At 35.2% G+C, this 26,069-nt stretch overlaps 1 protein-coding gene across 6 annotated transcripts in view; it reads left to right on the top strand.

The window, feature by feature from the left end:
- LOC110860609 (uncharacterized protein DDB_G0283357) overlaps positions 1-26,069 on the top strand; it is a 39,201-nt gene that overhangs the window by 9,446 nt on the left and 3,686 nt on the right. Inside the window, exons 1-7 of one of the 6 annotated variants that reach the window (XM_022109679.2) lie at positions 40-358; positions 2,063-2,210; positions 15,972-16,084; positions 24,298-24,446; positions 25,411-25,641; positions 25,716-25,896; positions 25,984-26,058. In XM_022109679.2, the coding sequence (XP_021965371.1) occupies positions 2,138-2,210; positions 15,972-16,084; positions 24,298-24,446; positions 25,411-25,641; positions 25,716-25,896; positions 25,984-26,058 (822 nt within the window). In that variant the 5' untranslated portion in view covers positions 40-358; positions 2,063-2,137. Of the gene's footprint in view, positions 1-39; positions 359-1,924; positions 1,942-2,062; positions 2,211-13,092; positions 15,351-15,971; positions 16,085-23,612; positions 24,135-24,297; positions 24,447-25,410; positions 25,642-25,715; positions 25,897-25,983; positions 26,059-26,069 lie in introns of those variants that run through there. The other 5 variants (XM_035860446.1, XM_022109678.2, XR_004837327.1 and 2 more) reach the window with 5 other exon arrangements.

Below are 26,069 nucleotides of genomic sequence, written 5' to 3'. Positions count from 1 at the left end.
ACATCATCCCATTGTGGACGTCGATCGAGGTGGTTGTTGTTATTGTGGTTTTTGGTTTTTGGCGATGGACAGACAGCTAAAATTACGACATAATAATGAAAATGAGAAGGACCACAAGAGTTGACAGTAGTTGTGCATTCTTAACAAATAAATTGTGAGTGAGTGGGGACAAAATCGTGTTGAAAATGTGACTATTCGATATAGCAGGTCGTTCTCAGTAAATAATTTAGAATTTTAATCGGAAACATATTTGACTGACTTCAGAATTTTAAGACTGGAAATCAAATCAATAACTTTGCTGTAAAGGAGCCACATACATTTATAACCTCCACCCCTCAACGTAACATGACAATGACAGGTTAGTCGCAACTAAATGGATAACAAGCAACTTTTAATTGTAAATGAGCATAAAAACACCAATTAATAATGAGCATTATCTCTACATAAACTCACATTTGTATAAAAACTTGCAAAAACAATGACCACACAAATGAGAATTTTATACATGGCGAGATTTCTCTAATTATTACATGAAAAGAAATTCACCTAATGAACTGAAATAAATAGAAAATGTCAATAAATTTTTACTTTACGTGCATATGCACTTTAACTTGCTAACCAATATTGCACAAAAAAATTATTTGAAATACCTGATGTTGCAGAAAAGTTATAAATAATGCTAACTATTTAAGGATTGCAAACTAACCAACCAACTAAATAACTTTGTCTTCTGTTGTACGTACGTGCCGTACATATTTTTTGTGGTGAGGTGAGAGGAGGACGTATTAAATAAAGTGAATAAATTGATGGAAATTTTATTAATCGATCCCTTCTCTTGAACAAATATAGCTCCATCCATTGAAATATAACCTCACCTCTCGACTGGCTACTGCATCTGTCATTTGACGTCTCTCAATTTTTCATAACTCCGATTTCAGTATCATATTTAATAGTGACAAATAAATGCAAATGCAAAATGCAACCACAACAGCTTTCTGCACACTTTTGGCGAACAAACAGGGTGGCAACTTTTCAGTCCGTTGTTGCACTTCTACGTATCATCTTCTTGGTAAAATCGTCAATGAAAGTCTATTTGCAATATGCGCACGCATTTTACGCCTTTGTCGGAGAATTCGGCACATCTCCAACAAAGTGTTGTTGACTGACTTCCGCTAAATACAAAAGTGACGCCTCGGAAAGTACGAGTTTGACACCACATGGAAAATGCAAAGTCACATCGCTGGTGACACTCACTTATCGTCCATAGACACCAGCAGTTTAGTTCAGTTTACATAGAATTGTGTCGTTATAATATAAATTCAGTGCAAGTCTCTGCAATTATCGACACCTGGATGGATCGATTACTTATACATTATCATAATTTGGAATTTGGTCTTCCGCCCGGAAGGATTTTGAACAATGTCTGCCTTATTTTGTTGCCTTCTTAATTCAGTGAACAATTAGTACTTTGAAGCACAACAGGAGAGTTATTATTGGGGTGGATTGTTGTTAGTGCAGTTTATAGATACCACTCCAAACAAATTACTACTCGCTGTGCATGTAATAATAATGCGTTTATTTTATTCACGTCATATTGACAGTTGGATCAATTGATCATTAGCGTTACGAACATATTACGACGAGTACCACCACGTTTTACAATCCCCAACTGTCTCGTAGTCAATCATTCTTATGGAAAAGGAAGAGCCGCTCATTAGTATTCTTCTCTCGCCATCATCATAAATAATCCCATTTGATTTTGACGTGCTACAGATTTGGACATTTTATCATTACGCGATTATCGATTATAAAGAAAGTAGCGAGGAGATTTCTTTTTCTCGTCAATTTATTATGATAAGTTGTGAATGGGAGGGAGGTGACTTCTTGTTTGCAAGTTGGATAACATTTTTTAATTATAACAACAAAACTACTCATGAAAAAGTTAGTAAATTGCATCTCGAGTACTTTATCGCACGTGATGTGATCATGCTCTTACATAATTTTATTTCACGGAAGATTTTTTGCACGTTTTTTAAATTTTGCATCATTTTCTATGTTTCAGGAAATGTTGAACACTTGAGGAGACGTAACGGGTGGACACAACCAATTTAGGATTTTACATACATGATCATCAATTATGGCGACTCACCGTGAGTTAACGATTGATTGGAACATGTTGGATAACGACTGCAATAACTGGACGCTGCAAGGTAAATACATATTCTAAATTTTTGTTCTTATCATTTAGGATATCGTCGTAATTTCATGGTGCGTAATTAAGCGCATTGATTTGATTTACTCTGTTACACATGTCGTAAGAAAGAGAATAATAGCAAATTAGAATAGAATTGACAGTTGGGATGGAAAAAAAGGCAGATAAAAATGACGAAAACGCTCCTCTTCCGCGTGGTACTTGCTGCATTCATCCGTCTTTTTCTCATGAATTCGAGCATTTGTTCCCCGTTTACAAGATAACACGACGATCGCGTATCGTCGTCGATGAATGAATGACTAAAACTGAACATAATGAAACAGGATACATCGCACTTGTCGCGTCGTGCGTGATATCTTCTGGGCCAGTTCTGGCTGGGCAGCACAATATAATGCACTGATTGCGACAAATCGCACGAAATAACACACATGTTGGATTGGCCATGGTTCAGCAGAAGGGGATGGATTTTTATTCGAAAAAAGCATGAATGGTGTGAAGATGAGATGTTTTTTGGCATATGCACTCTTCTCATCCATGGTATTGGATTGGAACAAAAAGAGCAACTCGAGTAAATTGCGATGAACGTGTGCCAAATTTATTTTGCGATGCATGCACACATTTAAATATCTTTTAACGGAACAGGTGACTGTTTTTCTTGTGAATGACGTCTGTCGTCTGCTTCTGCTTTAAATATATTACGCAAGTAAATAAGTACGTTGTATAATACTTGTAAATACGAATCTGAGAATTTTTTAGGACCATATTCTTATTAACGAAGATGCAATGAGTCAGAAATTTAAGGAGTAAATGTGGTGTCTCAATTTCAAAATATTTGTTTGTCGCCGATGTTGGATAAGGTCCAGGGTTGACTTGAGTTGAGTCGAGTTCATCGAAATACTAAGCTTTTTTATTGGCCAATGTTGCGAAATGTGGCATAAAACACGTCCCATGTAATTAATTGGAGATCAAACAGATTCTGAAAACCAATGCTAAACACTATACATCATTTCGAAAATTGTTTAGCCAACGTGCATAAATTAACTCGTGTCCTTAACTGAGATTCGTGATGAGTACATACTTACTTTCTTACAAATAAGTATTCATCTCCGCTGGGAAAAAATCGACGATAACAACTTATTCACTCCTCGAGAGTAAGAAAAGCCTTCCAACATATCTACGACCTGCATAATATAATGGGCCGCAATTTAATTTCAATTTAAATCTTGGCCACTATTCAATTACTTGAACAAACTGATTAGCTGCAGATTTTATTGCACAGTTTGTCACTTAACCATTGTGTTCATCATATTATACACAACACAGCAGTGGTAGGAGAACTTTTTATAATTGCAATCTCTGGCCAGATCGTCGTCATTGACCTGAGACACAATCGAACTTTGTCAGAATCTGACCGAAATCAAATTTCATTTCTCATTTTCAATTCGACGAGAAGATAAAAACCTTTCTCTTTCTACGAGCATTAGATCATTATTATTATTATTATTGCTCTTTTGGCTGCTACTGATTTGCTGTAATTTAATTGAGAGGGGTTTAAACTGTTGTATGTATGGTTATAAAATGCCATTGGTGACACTCACTCACTCGCTACTTTATGCAAATATGTATAGAGCTTCAATTCATTTTATCCACTACTAATGGAGTCTCTTAAGTATTGATCATCTTTTTTGGTAAAAGTCCAATAAGTGTACGATTCAGGCATTCTACGCTGAATGCACGGTGACATTGTTAATTGTTGACTGAATTTGCTTTGAAAGAGTTAAGTGACTCAAATTTATTGTTAAGCGATTGAAAGGAAAAGTTCACAGCCCTTGAATTGATAAGGGTTCAAAGTTTTGTAAAAGTTTGTCTTGAATAGATTTCTTCTGGGTTGGCACAAAGAATCCCCGCAGCAGCAGATTTTAGTTCTTGTTGTTGCTAATTACGTCCTGACTTTTATTGCCCACAACATACAAATACAAATGCATACATGTAATCACCACCTATTTGTCAAGGAGCAGTTTTCTGGCTTGGTGGCGACGTGATTTCGTACTGTATGAAAAGATGTAGGAAGCAGAATGGATGGAATTAAGGAGGTGGTTTTATTTTACTCAGCAAAAATGGTAAATCTCAAGGTTTTTTAAAACATAAAAATGAACCTGATGCATTATTTCCAAAGCTGTAAATTTACAATTTAATAATAATGCACTTTATACAGCTAAAAGTGTGAAACGGAAAGTTTCAGAGAAGATTAAGGTCGTCGTCACTTTTATTTACTATTTGTTGGTTTGTGTTTTTACCATTTTTCGAGTGAAATCAGAAGAAATTTGTAATATTTTAGTAGATCAAAAACATTCTAATAAGAATGCGCATGATTTCAGATTTTATTACGTTTAACCCTTTCCTGATGAGGGGTGAACTTTGGTGTAAGTTGCACATTTACAGATTTCGCAGATATGTAGCAAACATGATTGAGGCATTTTTATTAGTTATTTGAAACTAGAAATTAGTATGTACTGTACTTTGGTCAGTCTACCATTATTAAACACTTTAATAACAACACAGTACACACGGACCAAAGACAAAACAGATCAGAAATTGCATGACGTGCTCTTATTTTACGTCTTAAATATGAATTATTGCCGCAAGCAGGCAGGCAGGATTAGTATCTGACTCAATAATTTCGGACCCTTTGAAATTATACGTGACCAGAAGCATCATGTTTTTTTTGCATGTTGCAACTACTAACTTGCAAAAAAGGTGGGTGGGGTGGATCATTTTGCTTATTGATCTGACTTGCTTGGTGTGCATTTAATGGCTTTATTATTATTATGTTATCGAGACTTTGTCAGGGTGCAACACGCACGCACACTTTTACCCAAGAAGAAATGGATGATGGATGACTTATCATGTACAACTTTTACTATTTTGTAAAAATTGAGAAAATCGAAGGCAAGATTAATGAGCGTTTTGTTCAGCGAAACAATGGGAGATGGGATCATAGCACCGTTGGGCAAATCTAGTGCAATTATGAAACACTTGACGTTTTAATTTCAAGAGATCCATCATCATCTTAATAAAGTTACGTACGACAGGTAAAAAATTCATGCTCAAAATTTGCGATATTTTCATGATTTTCGTATAAATAACGCATAAAATGCGGATATGTCAATTTGCCATTATTTCACCCACCTGTTTGCCAATTTCCTATACATATGTTGCCGAGATTGCTATTATTATCGATCAATGCAAAGTGCAAATCTAACGGCGACCTTGCACCTTCCATACGAGACTATCTCGCAACCAAACGTTATCCTTGCTGCCAAAATGTTCTTTTTCATACCTTTTCCTGGGCTGGCCTGAATAGAATTCTACATATTAGCACCATTAAAATGTCACAAAATTTATTACTTGTTATCCCAATTTTATGCTAATTGTGAACTCATAATAAAATTTGCGCAAGCAATTACACTAAATTTGCCAACTATCCGTATCACAAGTCATACACACGACGATAAAACAGTCTATTTTCTGGGTGGATCCGATCAATCATCAAAGCATTCAGTCAGATAAATAAGGTGCAAGATGCTGTTTTTGATAAGTCCACAACTCATTAAGGAATGTTCAATGTGAACTTACAACTTATTGTTCAGCATACAAATGTATGTACAATCAACCTGCCGACTAACCAAACTGAGCGAATTATCATTTATCATTACCATTGACTTCACATTCTTAATACAAACTGACCAATTAACGTATCCAGTTAATCATTAAGGCATTCTTACTTTGGATTGTGAATTTGTATTTATTAAATAACAAAATAATCATCACTTTCACTATCGCACATACATATCCATCCATTCGATTGGAAGTATTATTTATTACTATTTATTCTCTTATATTCATGCGTTTAATGAATAGGGGAAATTTAGCTGATTTTGGAATTGAATGGAATTTACAGATCATTTCGTCTCTAATTTTTAGTCACGCACACCGAAAACCTCATCCCTCATTCATCCTCATTCATCTTCTTTCTTCCCTGATTGCGTGTCTCCCCTGTGTAAAAAAAAGCAAACCCAATTTCGATGTCATTTCACACTTTAGCAAAGCGCATAAGGAAGGAATCACTGCTTAAATAAATCAACCAATCTTCTTCATGCATGCCCTTTATGGACGGAGGCATAGGGCAACCAAATTTAATTTTACGCCTGATTACGCACCTCTCTATTGGTTTCGATCATCTTCCCAAAAAATGGTGAAATTGGAATTAATGTGCTCGAGACGTTAATTAAGATGCGAAGATAAGTTATTGTTTGGAAAGAAACTCTTAACTTTTTTTCTCTGTGTGCGGTTAACTAGGAGCAAATTAGATTTATTATTTTTGTTGTGATTATTACACGTACAATTACCACACCACCGACCAAGTCGGTTATTAAATTGATGCGACGCGATGAGTACTGACTGACCTAGATGATTACTTATTTTATTATTATTATTATGGGGAAGATGTGCTAATGTTGATTAGAATTTGATGCATATTATCCTGAGGTGCTAATTGGCAGGAGTGGAGGGAGGGTGGAAACCTGCATGCTCAATTAGTATCTCGTTGTCATCTTTTATTATTTATTCGAACGCAATAAAAACTGTTTGTGCTAAATATTGGCGAGTGGGAGGTAAATGTGCAAAATTATAGATTATGGAAATCTACGAAGTTCTATAATTGACATAGTTTTCATTTTTCTCGCATCTCTCAAGAAAATTGCACGACGGGGAACAAGAAGATGAAGATGGGAGAAAAATATTTTTTTAACGAGAGCAGTGAACTAATTCGCTCGCAGGAAAAAAATTCTGACACGATAAATATTTTAGCAAATTAGCAATTTTTAAAAGCTTTTATAACTACGTATCGATTATCACGGATAGTTTGGAAATTATATTTTTTGCGGATATTTTAAGTATGTTACAGAGAATTGATTCTGCTTAAATCAATTTTGCTCTTTTTTGGGTATCAATCACTTTCTGCGCACCTGACTGATCGTAAAAAAAGGATCCCAACAAATAGTAGGTACGTATAATAAACAAGAAAGCGGAGAATCGAGTCTTTCATCAGGTTAAAAAATTCCTCCCATTGTGAAATAAAATTTTAATGGATTTCCAATTAGATCTATAAAAGTAAGTGGTGGAAACTACGATTTCTGCACAAAAGCAAATTAACCTGATCAGTTTCAAAAGAGGAAAAAATCGACAACAAGAAATAACAACACTGCTAAATTTTCGCTGTAAAGTTTCTTAAAGTAGAATCGATCGACTCCTATTTAATCACATTTTTCTTCTGTACATTTCATTTCATTTCTAGTTTGTGAACTGATTATAATATTTAATTAACACACTTTATCTTCATCATAAAACTGGGATACGGATACAGAATTTACGCAAAAATGCGCATCGTTCTCAATAATTTTGCATGAAAAATTTGCGACTTTCCTTTATTATTAAAAGGGGACTTGTTCCATGTATTTTACAGCTTTGGATTCAAATGTCATTATTTTCGTGATTGTATAAAAATGAATATTCCGATATTCATCCTCATCCTCAGCGGAGGACGCGCATCTTTCTCGACTTGACGAAATGGAAATGGGGAGACAAATTGAAAATTATTGAAATTTGATGTGACACACGATCCATTAACGAAAAGATAGCTTGTTGTTGAGGTGAAAAAATACAATTTGTTTTATAGCTTGTTCACGAACAAGACAACTATTGACAATCTTGTTATTCTTAACAAAAAGCTGAAATTATTTCTGTACAGCTAAATTATTGGGTCCTTATATCATCACATTCGTTCGCACCACTCGACACAAAGGGGAAAGTTCAGTTCACGAACGAAGAATCATAAAATTTTTCTCTAAAGCTTTTTAATTCCGACGACGACGTGTCAATTGAATTCAATTTATTCCGCAATAATTATTGTCGTCGTCCTTATTACGATTTAGGCAAACTATAACTAATAAGATTTTTGTGGGTTCTTATTTTACAAGTAATAAAATGTTTTTGACACTTTATTGCGAGAAAAATACAGAAATCTGAAATTGAAAAGTTTCCACTTTACCAAATCGTGTCACTTGACATGATGTGATGAAGGGTGAAGTATTGTTGTTATTATGGCCTTGTTAACCAGACCAGAGTTACACGAATTCATACAGATAATGCATACTTTTAAGAGGAGGTGGAGGTAAGGTTGTACCAAGAAATTGTACAATTTACGATGTGATCGCACATAAACAATAGAAAAACTTGTTGAAATTTGGGGAGGATAACTGCATGTGATAATAATTGGCCCCTCTCTTGTTATCGATGATCACTGGGATTTCATCATCGGAAAATTGGTACTTAACCTATAATAATTGAGCAAAATATAGTTTATCTACTGACTACCCGAACAAATATATTTGTATATTTTTAGAAAAAAAATTGTTTTCCATCCATCCATCCATCGTCACTGATCATCGGCTAAACTTGGTACATCAGCTACACAGCTTGCATTCCCATCAAAATGTCACGGTCATGTCTTGAACAGTTGTTACTGTGGCCTGCCACCTGCAGTTAGTTAGTTGGAGTAGTTTTTTTTGCCATAAACCATAAATTCCAAACGGATGCAGATAAAAACCGCAGCACAACACATTTTCTGAACAATTGAAGCAAAACTTTGTTCTAGTCTCTGAGTGAAAATATGTTGCACATCGGAACAATTGCCCACCACGAATCTTCAACATGAATATATATTTATTTATTTGAAATTATATCAATAAGGACGTCATTGACTTACAAATATGTAATTTTCCTGATTAATTATTTGGTCCATGAAAAATCTTCGGGTTATTTAATATTGCTTACATATTTCACTCCTCATGATCATTCGGATACATCGACACATTTTACTTTCATGATAAGAGAGCATTTTCATTCTGACCGAATAAAAAAAGTAAAAATCGTCGTATCCAACTCTACTAAAGTAGTGAATGCATAGATATATCGCTCCACTGATTTTTTGTCGGTGCGGTGCCATCACATGCCATTTCATCATTTGATACATATCCCATCCATCCCATACGTTTTAAGTATAACCTTGGTTTGAAAGACAAACCGTGGAGGAGTAGATGACTGGAAGAGTACTAAAACAACAATCAAATTACTTCAAGTCACCGTACCGAGAAAAAAATAAACGTTTCTTTTTACAACCAAGAAGAAGAAGAAACCTTGCTTGCTTATTCCTGCATGGCTGGATTTTGCTTAAACAAAACCGTATTCATCATCATTATTGGATACAAATTGAAGAAGATGAGCTTCTCTCTCGTTGCGTCAAGTTTTTACGACTCTTTTTCTATGCATTAAAGCTCCTTTTATTTTATTGTATTGGTGCTTAGACTAAGGAGGTGTCAAAATTTGCTAATTCATCATTGCAGAAGAATCAGAGATGTGTATGTATAGTACACGTCTTGAACGTATGTACGTGAGCCGCTGAGAATTTTGTATTCATCAAATTAAAATGAAATGCTGGCTGGTGTGATTATGCAAGAAAGAAAGTAAGCTGCTAATAATTAAATGAGGTCCGCGCATTTAAAAATTATGAGTGAGCAATATTTCAGATCAATGCTTAATTGATTTATTTGCGTGCGTGTTTGTGTGACATTGCGCAATTATCAAATTTTTCTTGCAAAATTAAATTAATTATGATTTAATTCGTTCCTACTCTGAGAGGAATTTTAAGAAATATTTTAGTAAAATAAAACATCCCAACATTTTTTTCTGGCGTGGTTTATGTAAAGGATTTTTTTTCTACGTGAGGAGACAAATCCCATCCCATCCGACCAAAATAACAAGATTCCTACATATTTTCTCTATGCAGGCAGGCAGCAGGCTTTTTGTAATTGTGCCTGTTTTCTACTAGGCGTCTAGAAAACGCCATGTCTTTCTTCATGGCAGACTGATTTTTCCCACAGATTCGATTCGATGCATCCCACTCCTCATCAGCGAGAGGCTTCTTTTATAATGGTTAATGAAAGTAAAGATGACTCGTGATTTAAATATGTTCGAGTGTGGAACCAAGTGTGAATATCCTTCTCTGACATTGAATTTATTTAAATGTTAAATGCTAAATGGGACATCAGGTGGGTTGGATTGGAGGGATGTGCGTAAGTAATTTCCATTTTTTAATCGGAGAAAACACAACAATTTGCAGCACTATTCTATTTATTAAAGGAAAAGTGTGCCTAATTAACCTAAGTGGTTATCTCAGGGGGGATGAATATCACTGCAAAATGCGTACTCACACACGCAGCCAGCCACTTCTTTCGAGTGATAATTGCTGAACTCATGCATAATTATCAATTTAATTGTATTGTATTAACAGCACTTTGCATACTTTATTGCCGGACAGAAAATACTGGTTTCTTTCTCAGTCTCTCTTCCTGCCTTGATTTGCATATGCTTTGTTATGACCACAACAATACATGCAATATCATACATATGTACACGCATCAACCAGGTTCGTAGATTTAAGTATGTAGTTTGCGATTAAATCGTTTACGGGACTTTGGCAGAATTTGCGGTAAAGGTTGTGGGAATTTTAGGCGTTTCTTTCTTTTTTCCTAAAGTGACGTAAATTCACGAATATTTGAGGTTACACTCAAATGTCAAAGGTCACCCGGCTTGCAACATTTTATTGACCATTCCACAAATTGAAGTTGTAAAAGAGTTAATCACTTTAATTTGTTTTATTGCTTGAACCAAATTTGTTTTATAAATTGGGGTAATAATAATCTCGACGAGAAATTATTTGCTGATTTGGTCTCTTTTATTGCACGAATTACTAGTTGAGGTGTGTAGTAGGCAAATATTGTAATAAAGGGATAATTTTGCTCGCCACATTATGAAAATGCATGTATACACAGAGATTTAATGGGGATAGGAAGTACACCTGATTTATATTTATAAAACCGTTACGTTACCATAATAATTGTGGCTAATGGGTCTGAATAATGAATGCAAGCTAATGCAAGTCAGTTATTAAACTTGGCCAAGTTTAATTGCAATTTTAAATATAAATAGTTCCATTCATAAATAAATGAAAAAAACGAGACAAGAGTGCACATTACGTATGAATTAAAAATTTAGCGTAATAGTAATAAGGAACAAGGCAGTGACCGAAAGGTACCTGCCTATCGCAATAACAGAAGCGATCTCTTTATGGCGAATTTGTTGAGTAATAATAAGAAACAAATTAAGCTTTTCCGTGCGTATAAAAGAATTCTGAAATTTTTCGAGTAAAAATGACCATCGTTCTGGAAGATTCATTAATCATCGCTTCATCACGAACGGTTTTTGCCCTACCAATTTTACCCTTGGTTTGGTCAAAGTCTGTACCAATTATGTACGCGATTTTTTACCCAACTGCCAATTCTGATGTTGGTATACCGCAAAATTCTCCATCGTCAGCCAGAGCAAAACCTTAATTATGGTTGGTCTTGTGATGAAACGTATGTACATGTGCATTTAATGTGGCGTATATCCAATACGGCTGGATTTATTAAGGGGTGCATCCCCCTTTATGGGAATGTCTTGTCCGTCTCTCCGTCTGTCTGTATCCACGATGACTTTAGAACGGGTTCGAATTTCGAGATGCGGCTTTCACCAACGTGTTTCTAATTTTTTTTTTTGGGGGGGGGGAGTTAAATTCGAAGATGAGTGTAGTAGGTCAAAAGGTCACCGCGCCACGGTGATAAGGTCAACAGTTAAAAATGTCGAATTTTTTGTGTCTACCGTTTTAGACGTTAGTTCATGGAAGACGACGTAAGGCATATCCCATGTGTGTTCACCCCTTTGCTACATTTCGTTTGCAACGGATTATTAGAGTTTGTTCCGTCGCAATTACTTTTTCTTTCTGCTGCAAGAAAAGAGTAAATGTGGGAGTTGAAGTAACAATGCGAAATGATGTTGGCAGTTTTACAATCCACACTGATTATGATGATTATGATGGTCATCGTGACGACTCGCAGGCAAACAGCATATGTCGGGAATGACTTGGAGATGAGAATTGTTCGAGATTATGTGTGGTACAAAAGGGGTAAAGTTATTGCCTGGAATTTCCTCCGTACATAATAATTAATCAATGCAAAACTTCGGATTCGACTCGAACGAGGAACTCACTAGTTTTGCTACCTACTTAATTTTAACGAAAAATTAAATGTTTCAATCGTGTAAACAATTTCACACGACCTTCTGCAACTTCTGAATGATGATGACCTTTAAATTCTCTGCTGCAATTATTGCACAACATTTTTGATCTGTTTTTGATCGTCCGTCCGTTGATGATCTCGCCACCGGACCAACTTCCGTAAAACATTTTCGTTTTAGCATAGTTTCATTATTTTTGAGTTGATCTACCGTCATGATAACTATATGATAACTGATATCCAATGTATCCTTGATACTATATATACGTAAATACATATACTGGGTCTCTTATATTATTGTTACTTATTTTTTGTGGTGGAGAATGCAATGGGAAATTTAATTTTTTGCATGAGATTACAACATTATGCAGAAACTACTAGATATGCACAATACACCACAAACTTAATGGTTGTGGGTTGATGTTGGTGTGAATCTGTGTAAATGAAAAATACTGAAATACTGCTGCATAACTACATGGGCATTCCGGCAGCTTTTGTTATGTTTCTTCTTACTTACCCTTCATGATTGGCTAGCTCTACATACCTTCATGAATGGCAATTTTCATTTAGGAAAGCCCAAACCGAGTTCATCATTTCCTGAGCTATTATTTCATCAATCGACTTCTCGTCAGTTTCGCTTAGTCGTGGACCGGAGAGAGATAAGCGATAAAAGCTACTCGTGGAAAATTTCGCAAATCGAAAGGATTTCTGACCGTTGCTGCACTTTCGGGTTAAAAATCAAAGATAAGAGATGACTTTGGTTGTCATCTTGTTACGCGAGAAAACTTATCATTCGTTACTCACATAAATATTGGCATCGAGACATCATTTTTACCAAGTGCCAATTCGTTTGTGCAACCAACGCCAACTTTTTACGTTTGTTTCTACGAAGTATTATTTACAAACGTTTCTTATTTTTAAATCTTGGCTAAGTAAATGTGTCCATAAATAAAATTTAGGTCGGTTTGTGTTACATATTTCAAGTAAATAGTAAAGTGAGTAAAAAAGTGCAACAAACTGAACTGCATACATACAACACACGTTTCGTAAACTAAACTAAAAACCTTATCCGCATTTTAATTTAAGCCGTGGCACGGACAAAAATGCATGTGCACAAGTTTTTCATCACACAAAAGTAACACCAAACACCATGCACGACGGAAATCAGTAGTTTCTTGAAGAGTTGGTCTTCTAAAATAAGTGCATTTTAGTAATTTTAATACACAGCCTGGCGTGACTACTTTGTCTCATTCAAGTATGTATTTAGACTAATAAGACTCTTATCGGGTACATTCTTTTATACAGAATCAACTCAAATATTCAATACTTATCGTAAACAAATTATTCAAAATTTTAACAGTTCCTCCTCATTCTCTGATTCCTAATTCTTTCCGTTTATGTAAACGTAAGTACTTGCTTTAATAAAGCTGTGAGTCTATGCAATGCATGGAACAAATGCCTGCATTTCCTGTCTGCTGCATGCAAAAGTGAACTATAAAACGAACTAATAAGCTCTACGAAACAAAATCTCTGCTAATTCTTCCCCGAGTCGAGTCAGAAGAGTGATAAAAGTCGTGATATGATTTTGTTTAAAATCTCTCAGACAATATAATAACATGGCAAATGAAACTTAAAAATTTAATGTGGACACACTACTCCCAAAGTAAAGCACGGTGCACCCTCGACTTGATCACCAACCATCGTCTCGTCGTCTCATTCATTAGTCTCAACTTGCCGTATACAACTAATAATTCCTCCCATTCACCAACAACAACCACAGCAAGATTTTAAGTGCTCATTTTTCTCAACTTTTTGTCGAAAGAAAGAAGGCTGCATCGTACATTATGGGACAAGTTTTAGTTTTAGATGCAGTCTGTAATGAACAGTGAAAAGGGATTGACTTGACTTCCGTCTTCACAAGTGTTGCTTTGCTGCATAAAAATAGTAAATATATTTAGTTTCAAAAGTCTGCTGGACAAAAGTCTGCCTTGTAATTGGACACAATTTTCTACTTAAAAGGGCACACGTACATATAACATTGTTATTATTTTTGGGGCTTCACATACATGTACGTGCGTGCGTCAATCCATCTATTTATCTGCTCAAGTAGCCTTTTTAAAGTGCCGATGAGTCAGGGTTTTTAACCTCGTGAAGTAAAGCACCTTAATTTTAGGAACCATTTTCTCCCAAACTATTTAATCTCATAAGTTCGTAGGACTCAAACAGTTTAGTACATAAATTGTAATAACGTTACTGCTGGTACTGCAAATTTTGTACCATTTTTCCTCGCTCCAGCTTCTTCCAGCGAAGCGAATGACGCCATCAGCACAAATTATTATTATGCAATTCCTACAGTAATTTTGCCACCGTGCAAATTATTTCCTTATCTTGCACGTCGATTGCTAAATTATTAAAGTGTTGATTAGTTTTTAGTTAGTTAGATACGTTTTCCAAGCAGATACACAGTTTATTGCTACGAAAGTCAGAATTGTTTTATATAAGCAAGCCCATTGTCCATTATTCTTTGTAAAGCAAAACAAAAATTAAAAAATCAATTAGTATTTGTAAATATTTTTTAGTTCGGTGAATTGTTAGTAACAGTTCATTTCCTTTGCAGTAGTTTTATTTCTACGTTTCAATAATCATTATTAAACAGTTTCTTTCTTCAGAGTCGATTAGTGTGTACGTGCGTGTCGAGTTTTTTTTGTTTTCTACGAGAAATTTAAACTGAGAAAATAAGTTTAAAATGGAGGTGATAAGTTCATCAAGCAATGCGCCCGATACGCCGGGAAGTTATCGGATCACTGTGCCGCCCCCACTGCCCTCCGCCCGGCAACAGCAGCTGAACAAGCAGCAACAGCTCGCCAAACTGAAATTGGCCAAGGCCACATTCGACGATATTAAAGGTTTGTTAACAATTTGTCGTCTGGGGTGAGAATTGTGCATCACTTTCACCCACCAGAACACGCAATGAGATTTGCATACATATTTATGCAAAGTAGGTGTAATAATTTGCATCCTACAACAAACACGCCACTGGTTTAGCAATAATAACAATATTGATGGTTTTTTATTTAGCTGCACTCCATTTAAGCTGACCAACCATGGCTTTTTTAACTCGGCAAAAAAATGAGTAGCCAACAATACACGAATTGTTATTTTGTTTAAATGGCCGAAATAATCCAAGTTAAAAAACATTTTGTAAAGATGATGCGCTCCGTTTATTTCAAAGGGAAAAGTTGTTTCGTAAAATAAAAAACTTAGTTTTTAAAAGTGTGACAGGAAAAATGAATGTTGGTGGGAAGAAGAAGACGCATTAATAAATTCTCTCAATTCTGGTGCTATCTTTTCATAACAAAAAGATATGTTATTATTATTTATTTCTTGCTTTGGTTGGTCGTGGCAGTGACCACGCATTAAAAAAAAACGAGTAATTTAATCTGATGGGCAATCAGAAAAATCTTATCAGATTAAAAAAAAGATGTTGAAGATATGTAAATACAATTTTCTATTTTTATTATTTGCAGACCTCCAGCTCGCCGCGGAATTGGGTCGGACCCTTTTAGAGAGGAATGAGGAACTGGAAACTGAGCTGAAACAGCAACAAGTCGTGATTGATGATCAAGCCCAAGAAATCGAGGTTTGTAACAAACATAACATACTTAATAATAGTTATCTTATTAGCGAAATGACGAGTGGATAAGAAAACAAAAACATGTCACTTAAAATATTATAATACGCAAAACTCGGTGGGTAGTCGGTGCATGTCATGTCCGGTCGCACCTAAAATAGAATTCGACAGCATCTCCCAACCTCAATTTCCTCTTATAACAAAGGCATCTCTCTAGCTGTACATTGATTCGTCGTCGTCGTCATGCTTCATTTCTTTAATCCACTCCAAAACCTTGAGTACGAGTGTGGATTTAGCCTCAATTAAAGTTGTTAAGCTGCATATAAATTGAGTGTTTGACATTCAAGGGAAAAGCACACGTTTGACGGGACAAGTACGTACATATTTTATTTATAAACATGTCGATTTAACAAACAACAATGCATTGCAATTTGCCAGTAGGTACGCAAGTCCTTCTGTTTGGATTGAATTTGTCGTGTTGTGAAATGTTAATGAGATATTTGTTGTGGTGTCATTACAGCAAAGAGATGCAAATAAAATAAGTGGTTACGTTAGTTTTGTGCGTGTCTTGGAGTAATTAAAGAAGCGGAATTGGTGGGGGGTTAAGACTTGCTTGTCACCTACTCGACTCTCCTCCAAATTGTCGGCATTCCTCGAAGATGTGTTTGTATTTATTGATGACAGACGAGTAATTATGCCATCTTCGTTTCATCAGGAGTAAAATTCCGCTCAATTTTTTTTACCATTGCAGACGAATTTTTGTATTGCGTATTTATGTACTAAAATTTGTAAACTTGTGACCAGAGGGTGGATATGTATTTATTTTCAACTTTTTCATTTGATGACGACCGACAGGCAAACTTTGTGGGTGCGTTCCTTAACTCGAATAGATCACAAAAATTTCAAATATTTTTACGTATTGTCACATACCTATTTCTAGGTTTTCAGACATATAAATATATTATAAAAATACGTAAATCTTACATGGTATTTTAAAAAATACGTTTTGTAAATTTTCAACGACGTGAGACGACTTTTTTGCAAAAAGAAATTAGATCATAAAAAACCCAGATGCAGATTTGATGTTTGCGTGTACATATTTCGTATAAATAAATTATTCGTATAAATTATTTTATAAATTATTCGTATTTCGTATAAATTCGTATTTTGACGTGTTTTACATAAATATTATTTTTAAATATTTCAGTGATTTTTCCCAATACAATTCAATACATATTATGCCATTTTTATTAAGGCAACAATCTTATTACTTATGTATGTACATGACCAGTATCCTATCATAACAAGCATTTAGTCGAGGGGCGTTTTCTTCCAAATGTTCTCACCGACCTGATTGACATCGCTTAACTCTGCGCTCATCTGCACCCATTATGATAAACTTTTAACTTAATTTTCTCACACCAGTTAGTCAAATACGTACGTACGTACGCAAATGATTAAACATTCCCAGATTAAAACTTGACATTTTTCATAACGAGGAAGGAAACAAGAAAGAAGCTACTTGCAAACATTGCTAAATACAAGAAGTTGGTCGTATCTATCTATCACTTTGTTGGTTGGGACATACAATTCTTGCTATTTGATAGTGCATTACATTTGCATTTATTCAATTTTACTCCTCGAATGACAAATGTGTTGAAAGGACATTGACTGTCTTCTTTATTAAACCGGATGAGATTTCTCACTTGATAAATGCTCAGCGAGAATGAAAATTGTTTTATCCGCTTCATTTTTACGAATATTCATTTACTTATTCACGCTTCAGATAGTAAAAAATACAAAAGTGTCAGAAATATGTGCGTCAATTCCTATGGCTCACTCACTCACTCTCAATAATAAATAGGCACTTGTTTTCCAAGTGTTAATTAGGCCACTGCACTGATTTTAATTGATCATCATTCTGCTCGCACGCAGGGCACTGAAAGAAAATGGAACAGTTTAGAAATACATATTTAGTAGGACACAAAAAAAACCGAAACATTTTTCACTCACAGGAGTCTCATTTCGTCGTCATTTTATTAATAGAGGTGTAATAAAAAGTAGGCACATTGATTCCTGCTGCATGAACTATCACAATTTTGTGTTTGTTAGCATTCGTAGAATTCGTAGAAAACACAATGAGAACTAAAGTCATGAATGAAATGGAAACAGTTAATTCATGATGCTGACGGAGATCGAGCTGTTAACATTTGCCATCAATAAAACATCTATAATGAGTAATGAAAGCGATTACAATGGCGGCGGTTCAATCGATGATCGGTCTCCTCGTGATTATAATTTAGTCTGATAAAAGGGACAAATTGGAAGACATAGCGGGTGGTACGTACGTAGTAGGTGGAAAACTCTTGCTAAAAAATTAGCTATGGCTCGGATGGCTTCAATTTCAATTTGAAAATTGGTGTTAATGAATTATTTTTTTGGGGTCCACGCCCACCTCGGAATATTTGATGTGTTATTTACACTTGGGACAATTTTGAGAGAAAAACGTCCCACTTGTCGGAAGTACATAAGCGGATTTATTTCAAAGATTTTAAAAACTTCTTCTTTTTTTATTATGTATTTAATTTTCCATAATTAAATTTAAAACGAAAATGCAATTCAGTGATCACGAGGTTTCGTTTATATGATTTTGATACAAGTTTTGTGAAAGTTCTCGTTGAAATCCTCTTCGAATTGAGTGGGGAGATAGTATTGTTAGAATTTATTTTTCGTGTTTATTTTATTGACACAATTGGATCTCGGGAAATGATAAGTGTATGAGGATTCACTTATTCGGTCATAAATACATATGCCGAACGAAACAAACCACTCGTGTTTTTTTTGTAAATTATAAATATACAAATCAACCCCAATCTCTCATCCCAAGTATAATTATGCGATGCCAGGTTATCAGAATAAAAGCAAGCTGGTGTATGTACCTATTTTAGAAATTAGTGATCTTTTCATAGAAGAATAGCATGCTTATCTTATACTTATCTTGCCGATATCATATCACATCAGGATCAAAATTGTGGTAGGAAATTCCTCCTATGAAATCGTGAACAGTGAACTTTTATTAATTGGTTATTCATGAAGAAAATCGTGCCGTGGCTGGTCGCATAGGTCAGCGGAGGCTAATTCTTGAATGAAATGGAAGTTCTCTTCTTGGATGGATCGTCGTCAATCGTGTCCTGACAGCCAGCAGCTCGCGTAATGTTGTAACCCTTTATTTATGAGATGTTTAATTTGAAATGTACTGCATGTAAACTAGTTTCTCCTCCTAACAACTGTAACAGACCACATAACACCATAAAAGTTGACTTTAGAAAAGATTCTTGTTTTGTTGGGGTTATCATCCATCGCTTTACGAGACGACAACTAAACTAATCACTCGTAGAAGTGCTTAAGCATCTAGACGACCAGACGGCCAAATGACGATTTATTGTTCACAGTAGACGCGTTAATTTCCGTTGCGTGGTGGGTGAGGTCATGCTGCGTCGTCTCGGCGTCTACTCGTTCCTAAGCATATTGACCAATGCAATGGTCGTCCAAGAAATTAAGCCGAACTGTAACAAAAGAGTAGAAAGAAACACATACAACATATTCAGCAAATAAAACAAAGAACTTTTTGCGAAATGGTTTCTACGTACATTATTTCATTATTACGCAAAAAACAGTGTGAAAAACTGCGTTATCGGTAATGTTGGTTAGTTTCGGCACTTTACCACCACCAACCACCACCACAAAGAATGAGATGCATGCATAACGCAAAAAAAGTACAGTGTACACAGAACAAAGTGCATTAAGGTATCGTAGCAAGCGAATAAAGATGCATTTTTACGAAAAGGGGGTCAAAGTAATCAATACCTTTGCAAAAAAGTAGAATCAATTCAATTCACAAAATGTTACGGTAGATCATCACAACTGACTCGAGTTGTTTCATTGTGGCGAAGTGAAAACAAAAGTTATCTCGTTAGTAGAAAGCAAATTGCAATAAAGTTACAATCATGCAAATTAAATGGCAATCCTCGGCACACCCTTGACTCACAATGGAGGTCTCCCAACGTATGCTCACAGATTTGGACCAAACTAGCGTAAATCGATCACAAATATAATTAGTATGAAATTCGCAAATAGAATATCTCCGCCAAACCTGCGCATTGGCAGATAGTTCTATTTGAAAATTTCATCCTAATTATATTTGTGATAGATTGACGCCAGTTTGGTCCAAATCTGTGCGCATACGTTGGGAGACCTCCATTGTCAGTCAGCGAGGATTCAGCACTTAAATGCTAAAACAAAGCTCACTTTACTTATATGGCTACCACCACCTGCAAGCAATTTGTTATCTTTCTTGTCCACGAATTTCTTGTAAAGAGTGTTTTTCAAAGGAACTCTTGTTCTCTATCCCACGCCACGCATGCGAGAAGTCGAATTACGAAGGGACGGATTAAAGATCGTGAACTTGTCGGAAAATTAATACGATGAGAATTTCAAATGAAATGAAAGGAAAAGTAATAATTGACGACATATGAATTCACAAAAGATGAATGAAACCACAGCTCTGTAATTACAGGGATTGGCAGGTGATGAAAATGAATCAGATTTCCTCTCTAGATTTTGTATGTAGACAGATCTTGATACTTTATTTATGTGTGTATTGGCTGATTGGGTGGTTCTTCTCGTTACGTGATGATGAGACAAGGGAAAATTAGTAAATTAGCATAACCGATTCGATTACTATTTATTTCACACCCAATTTTTAGAATAAAATGTCATCGGCATTTCTTAAAAGTTTTTTCTTTCTTCCGTTCGTAAATAATTTATGACCATTTTGTCAAAAATGTGCTTAATTTATGTATCACTTTCGGTACAAAAAGTTTCACATGTTGGTCTTCACCACAGGAAACCTTAACCAACTGCGGCTATATGCAGACAGACAAATTTATTTAGGTGCACTTACAAAGTTCTTACAAATTAGTGTTCATATACACGACGAAGATAGCGCATTTTATTCACTCACATCGTGTTCTAGATTGCTTGTCGAGTCTCAATTTTATTTTATGAAATTTTCACCCTTTCTTCAAAGTGATCCAAATCAAATTGAAATCTTCTGGATTGCAATCAAATCACGATTCTCTCGATTCTTTACATGAATTCGACAATGTATGCATAAATCGTTGGCAAATTGTCGTCTGAAAAATAAAGAGCAAACAAGTAGTAGATTTTATTTTATTCTATTTATTTGACATGTTTATTCATATTTTATCCAAAAGTTGATGGAAATGAGATGAAATTAAATCAGAGTGGAAGATTCGACTCGGATCAGAAACCATGCATGACGACCAGAGGCATTTTAAGGTTTCATTGGAATTGGGCGATTTCAGACGAGATCGACACTCGACAGCCAGCCAGACTTTCTTTCGCTAAATTATCGTACTTACTCCCAAATCCAAAGTTGTCTGTTTTTGCTTTGCTTTTCGATTGGGTAAGCATGGGAAAGTTTGATAAGTTACGAGACGACGACGATGAGTTAAAAGTATTTGTTATTAAGCGAAGACTTTGTCTGTCTGTCTTTCGGGAGGACGCATCGAGATACTCGAGATCAGTTTGCGGTATCATAGATATGACCCCAGGGGGAGGATCGATCAATTTTTGGGGCCAATCGGACTACCCCCTCGAGGTCAGAGGGTGTGGTCACATATTTTTTGGAGGAATTACTTGTTTCACCCTATTGCTACATTTCGTTTGCTACGGTTTATTGAATTATGATCCCATGCAACTCGGCAGTACAGGCACATTACAAACATGGAAAAGTCAATTATTTCGTGGGCCCATTTATCTCTGACAATCACTTAACACTTGTCCAACTGTATGCATCTGATTATGTGCATACAAAGTACAAACAACGTGTGCTGTGTGAAAAGTGTCGTGGCTTCTTGTCGCTTGATTAGTTACGCATTCCACTCGGCACGGCACAAGACGCTGAAATTCTCGCGAGTCAATTACGAAATTCATTCATGATACCTTTTGGAGAAACGTGGAGTGAGAAATGAATTATTGCATTTCTTCGACCCAACATGTTACACTGCTTACGCAAATACACACTTCCTTAATTTGGTGGCTTGACTTGACTGCGGTTATAGTTGACGGACTGGCTGTGATTTCATTGTTATTTGATTAACAATGCGTCTCATTATGAGCGATAAGAAGCCTCTCCTTGTTTGGAGCTTGGAGATGTCGGGTTAATTTGGATATTTGATTGAGAAATACAAATATTTAAATAGGTAGATCTTATATTAGTTGGTTAGTTCACTGTGTGAGATAAGTACGTCCATGAGTGCACAAAAAATGTCTCATATTTTGTTTGGGAAGTAATTAGCAGGTTATAATCGTGCCTTGCATGGTGGGCATTTCTGTTATACAATTATTTTTGTTGCATGATTGACCAGTCTCGTTCGGCCGGTTGCATAAGGACAATTGAATCTTAGGGAATAAAATCATGCTTTAAAAATAATAATATTGATAAATTAAACTGATCGATCGATCATTGACAGGAGTTTCATGACGCGGTTTAAATTGGAACACACACAATACTTTCATTCTTGATTTGCATGTTATTCTTTTTTTTGTTCATGATGGGAATTTATTTGCAAATGTTTATCATATCATAAATTGGACAAGGATTTCCTTCCCTTGTTCTAGATTATTCTTAAGGGTTAATCGTGGATTACATCTCGATTTATCAGCCTGTAAATTGTTTTTCCTTCACCTCTTACTTAGTTGTCACCTCACACACGACTTGGAAGTTGTGTACTTCTTCGTTAGTGATATAAATGATGATGTATGTATCGCAAGGATTTAATAATATCTTATCAATTTACTTATCGTAATGAATTACATTTCTGTAATTGTTGTTGTACTCGACTTATTTATGTATTGGTGGTGTAAGCAAGAGTAATTGTACGCAGAATATGTAAATTATTGCACGTGTACGTAAATGCGTGTGGCATTTGCAGTGCAGTTTTCATTTAGTTGAGAAAATTTGTATGACATGAAAAAAAAGAGGTAGCTGCATTTTTATACATATTTCAACATATGCGTATGTTAATGTTCCATAATATTTTAGCGTCTCAATAATTGGATGGAATTTCCGAACTTAAGATTTCCACCTTGATTTCTCACCTAATTTTTGTACACTTTTCCTTCATACGTACTTTATGTATTCGACATCCCGCTTATGTAAATCCCATGAAACAATAGGAAGACCTTTGTTTCCTCTACCTGCTCAACCCGCACCTGTCCATTGTACACTGTGACGCAAAACTATCTACCTCAACGCTACTGGATAAAATCATGGGTCTAAAATTTAGCTTCTTAACGAAATCCAACGCTATTCTTTCGTAAGAAAGTTTCCTTTTCTCGAAACCCCTCGACTTTGAATGTTCCCATCGTCATCATCCTTCCTGTAAGGTTAGGTTAGAAAACCCAAACGGAAGAACTCGACATAAAGTAGCTTACTGGCCAAAGTGGTAGAAGGCATACAGAAATAGCACTGGCCTAAACAACCTTGCCACTGCTATTGTCATTATATGTAAACGGGCCTCTTCTTATTCTATGTAATATGGGCTTCGTCCAAAATCCAAAATAAGAGCAGCAGGAAAAGAGTTATACACAGTTCTTATAGAGAAATCAGCAAAAGTGAAACGTTGACTTTACCACTGCCCGTTCAAGGTCTCGTACTTTTACAATACTGATAAATAAAATGATAGCAATTTTATCCGCAAAATGGTGTTGAATTACGAATCAAATTCAGATGATCTCAGTTTAATCATATTGTGTGTGTGTAATAAAGAGGAAGTTGAACCACACCATAAGCAAACTCACAAAGTGATAACAGATTTACCAGATTTTCCTCGTTTTTAATTTTATGCTGGGTTTACATACTAAGATCGAAGTTTGGATACAAAGTGTCACAAAACTAAAGTTTATATCATCAATGGGAGAAAAATTGTGAAAAGTTGAAAGTACAAAAAATGTACAATTTAGCTGCCACAAAGTAAGTTTATAGAATAATGGGATTTAGTAAAATTTGTCATCAGATTGGTTAAAGTACGTTATTTGGTTTGATAATGAATTGTCATAATTTTATGGTAATTAGTAATTACTCGTAATTTTATAACTATTAAAAAAATGATAGTAAATTTTCTCGTCATTTCCAGTTCCTTACGAAACAATCGATTTCCATGAAAGAAGAGAGTGCTAACCGTTCGAAAATTTACGAAAATTTGGAGTCGTCAATTTGCGAGCTGGAGAAAACCAATTCTCAATTGAGTAGGAAACACGAAGTGGATAAGAAGCGGATTCAAAGGTAATTACACATATTTCATAATATTTTATTCTGCTATCACCGACCATAAGAAATATGTCGAATTCTGTCAAATTCATTTATTTCCTGAAATTATTTTATGAAATACTTATCAACTTATTCCATACGTATGTAAACCTGTCCAATTAAACTTATCCTTTATTACTGTGTATGAGAACAAGCACAAAATATGCTGTCACATCAATTGCATAAAGAATTTGTATATAGGAAGAAGTTTTTTTCTTGCTTAAATACCCACAAAATAGCACTTTTCTTGGCAATCAAATCATTGCAGTTAAGTTCTCATCTTCAGTATTATACATAGTTTAGATAGGCCAAAATCATATTTAATTGCCTACTTTTAAATAATACTCAAATCCTCTCTCACAAAAAGATATGACGAAATTCTCAATGAATAAGAAATAATAAAAAACTACATAGTAAATACCCCCTCAGTCATCAACCTAATTAAACCAGCAGCAAAATAAATCCTTTATTTGTTGCATTCATATTAAAATCTAAGCAGGAAACGACGACGGTGAGCAAGGCGTCCTTTTTTATTAATAAATGCGTACGTACATAGAATTTATCTAATGAAATGGTTGGTTCCCGTAACAAGCAGCCACAGTCATTTTCATACAAATACAAACTAGTTTAATACTGAAACAATTAAGATTATAATTGATAGCGGAAATAGATCGTAATAAAAATAAGCAATTCAGATTTAATTCAATTAAGAAGAACACACTTCTGCTTTGATCGAAATGAATGCATGAGTGGATTTACGTGTAGTTGTTGAGCTATTTTTATTTATAAAGTAATAAATAATGGCATCTCGTAATGAATTGAATGAATGACCAAGTTGATAAGACGCGAAAAAAGAAGTGGCCATCTGCGATGTAAAGAATAATCATTAAAAATTATTGTCACGTAAGAAAATTAATTTTTTTCCTTAATTTTTTTTCAGTCTTGGCGAAAACATTGAATATCTCGAGAGGAAATGTGACGAATTAAATGTCACCCTGCAATCGTTGAAGAATGATCAAGGCAAGAAATCTGGCGGAAGTGCGGGCGGAGGAGGGGGAGGAAAATTGAATCGAAACTCGTACTTCAGTTTCGGATCGGATTCTTCAGAAGAAGAAATGAGTTCTGGATTCGGGTTGTTTAGGAAAAGATCGCATAGCTTGCAAGATTTGAGGCATGTTTACTAAACCATTAATCTCCAGTTAAGTAAAATTGGTTACGTTAGAATTCCTTGTTTGAATACTGCAGGGACTATACGCCATCACCGGATGAGTTTGATTCTGGCAATTCCAACAGCCCAGACCTTAAAACTTCCGAATCTGAATTTATCGACAGTTTGGAAAATCGTATCGAGGAACTGATCGCTTCGAGGAATAAGGAGAACGAGAAAGTTCGTCAGTTAGAAGCGCAGATTCACATTTTAGTTCAGGTAAAGTCAAAAATGCGTAGGATTGTTAGAAATATTTATGTAATTAATATCAATAATTTGGATTTATTCATGTCTTGTCGAAAACAGGAGAATGAACATCTTCAGCAACAAATTGTCCAAATTAGCAACGAGAAGGATGAAGAAGTTACTGAATTACGAAAGGTACCGGAATT

This window comes from Folsomia candida, unplaced genomic scaffold (genome assembly GCF_002217175.1).
Source record: "Folsomia candida strain VU population unplaced genomic scaffold, ASM221717v1 Fcan01_Sc033, whole genome shotgun sequence".
Classification (NCBI taxonomy): Eukaryota; Metazoa; Arthropoda; class Collembola; order Entomobryomorpha; family Isotomidae; genus Folsomia; species Folsomia candida.
The sequence above is the reverse complement of the archived record's forward strand: the minus strand, read 5'-3'. Positions and strand labels throughout refer to the sequence as shown.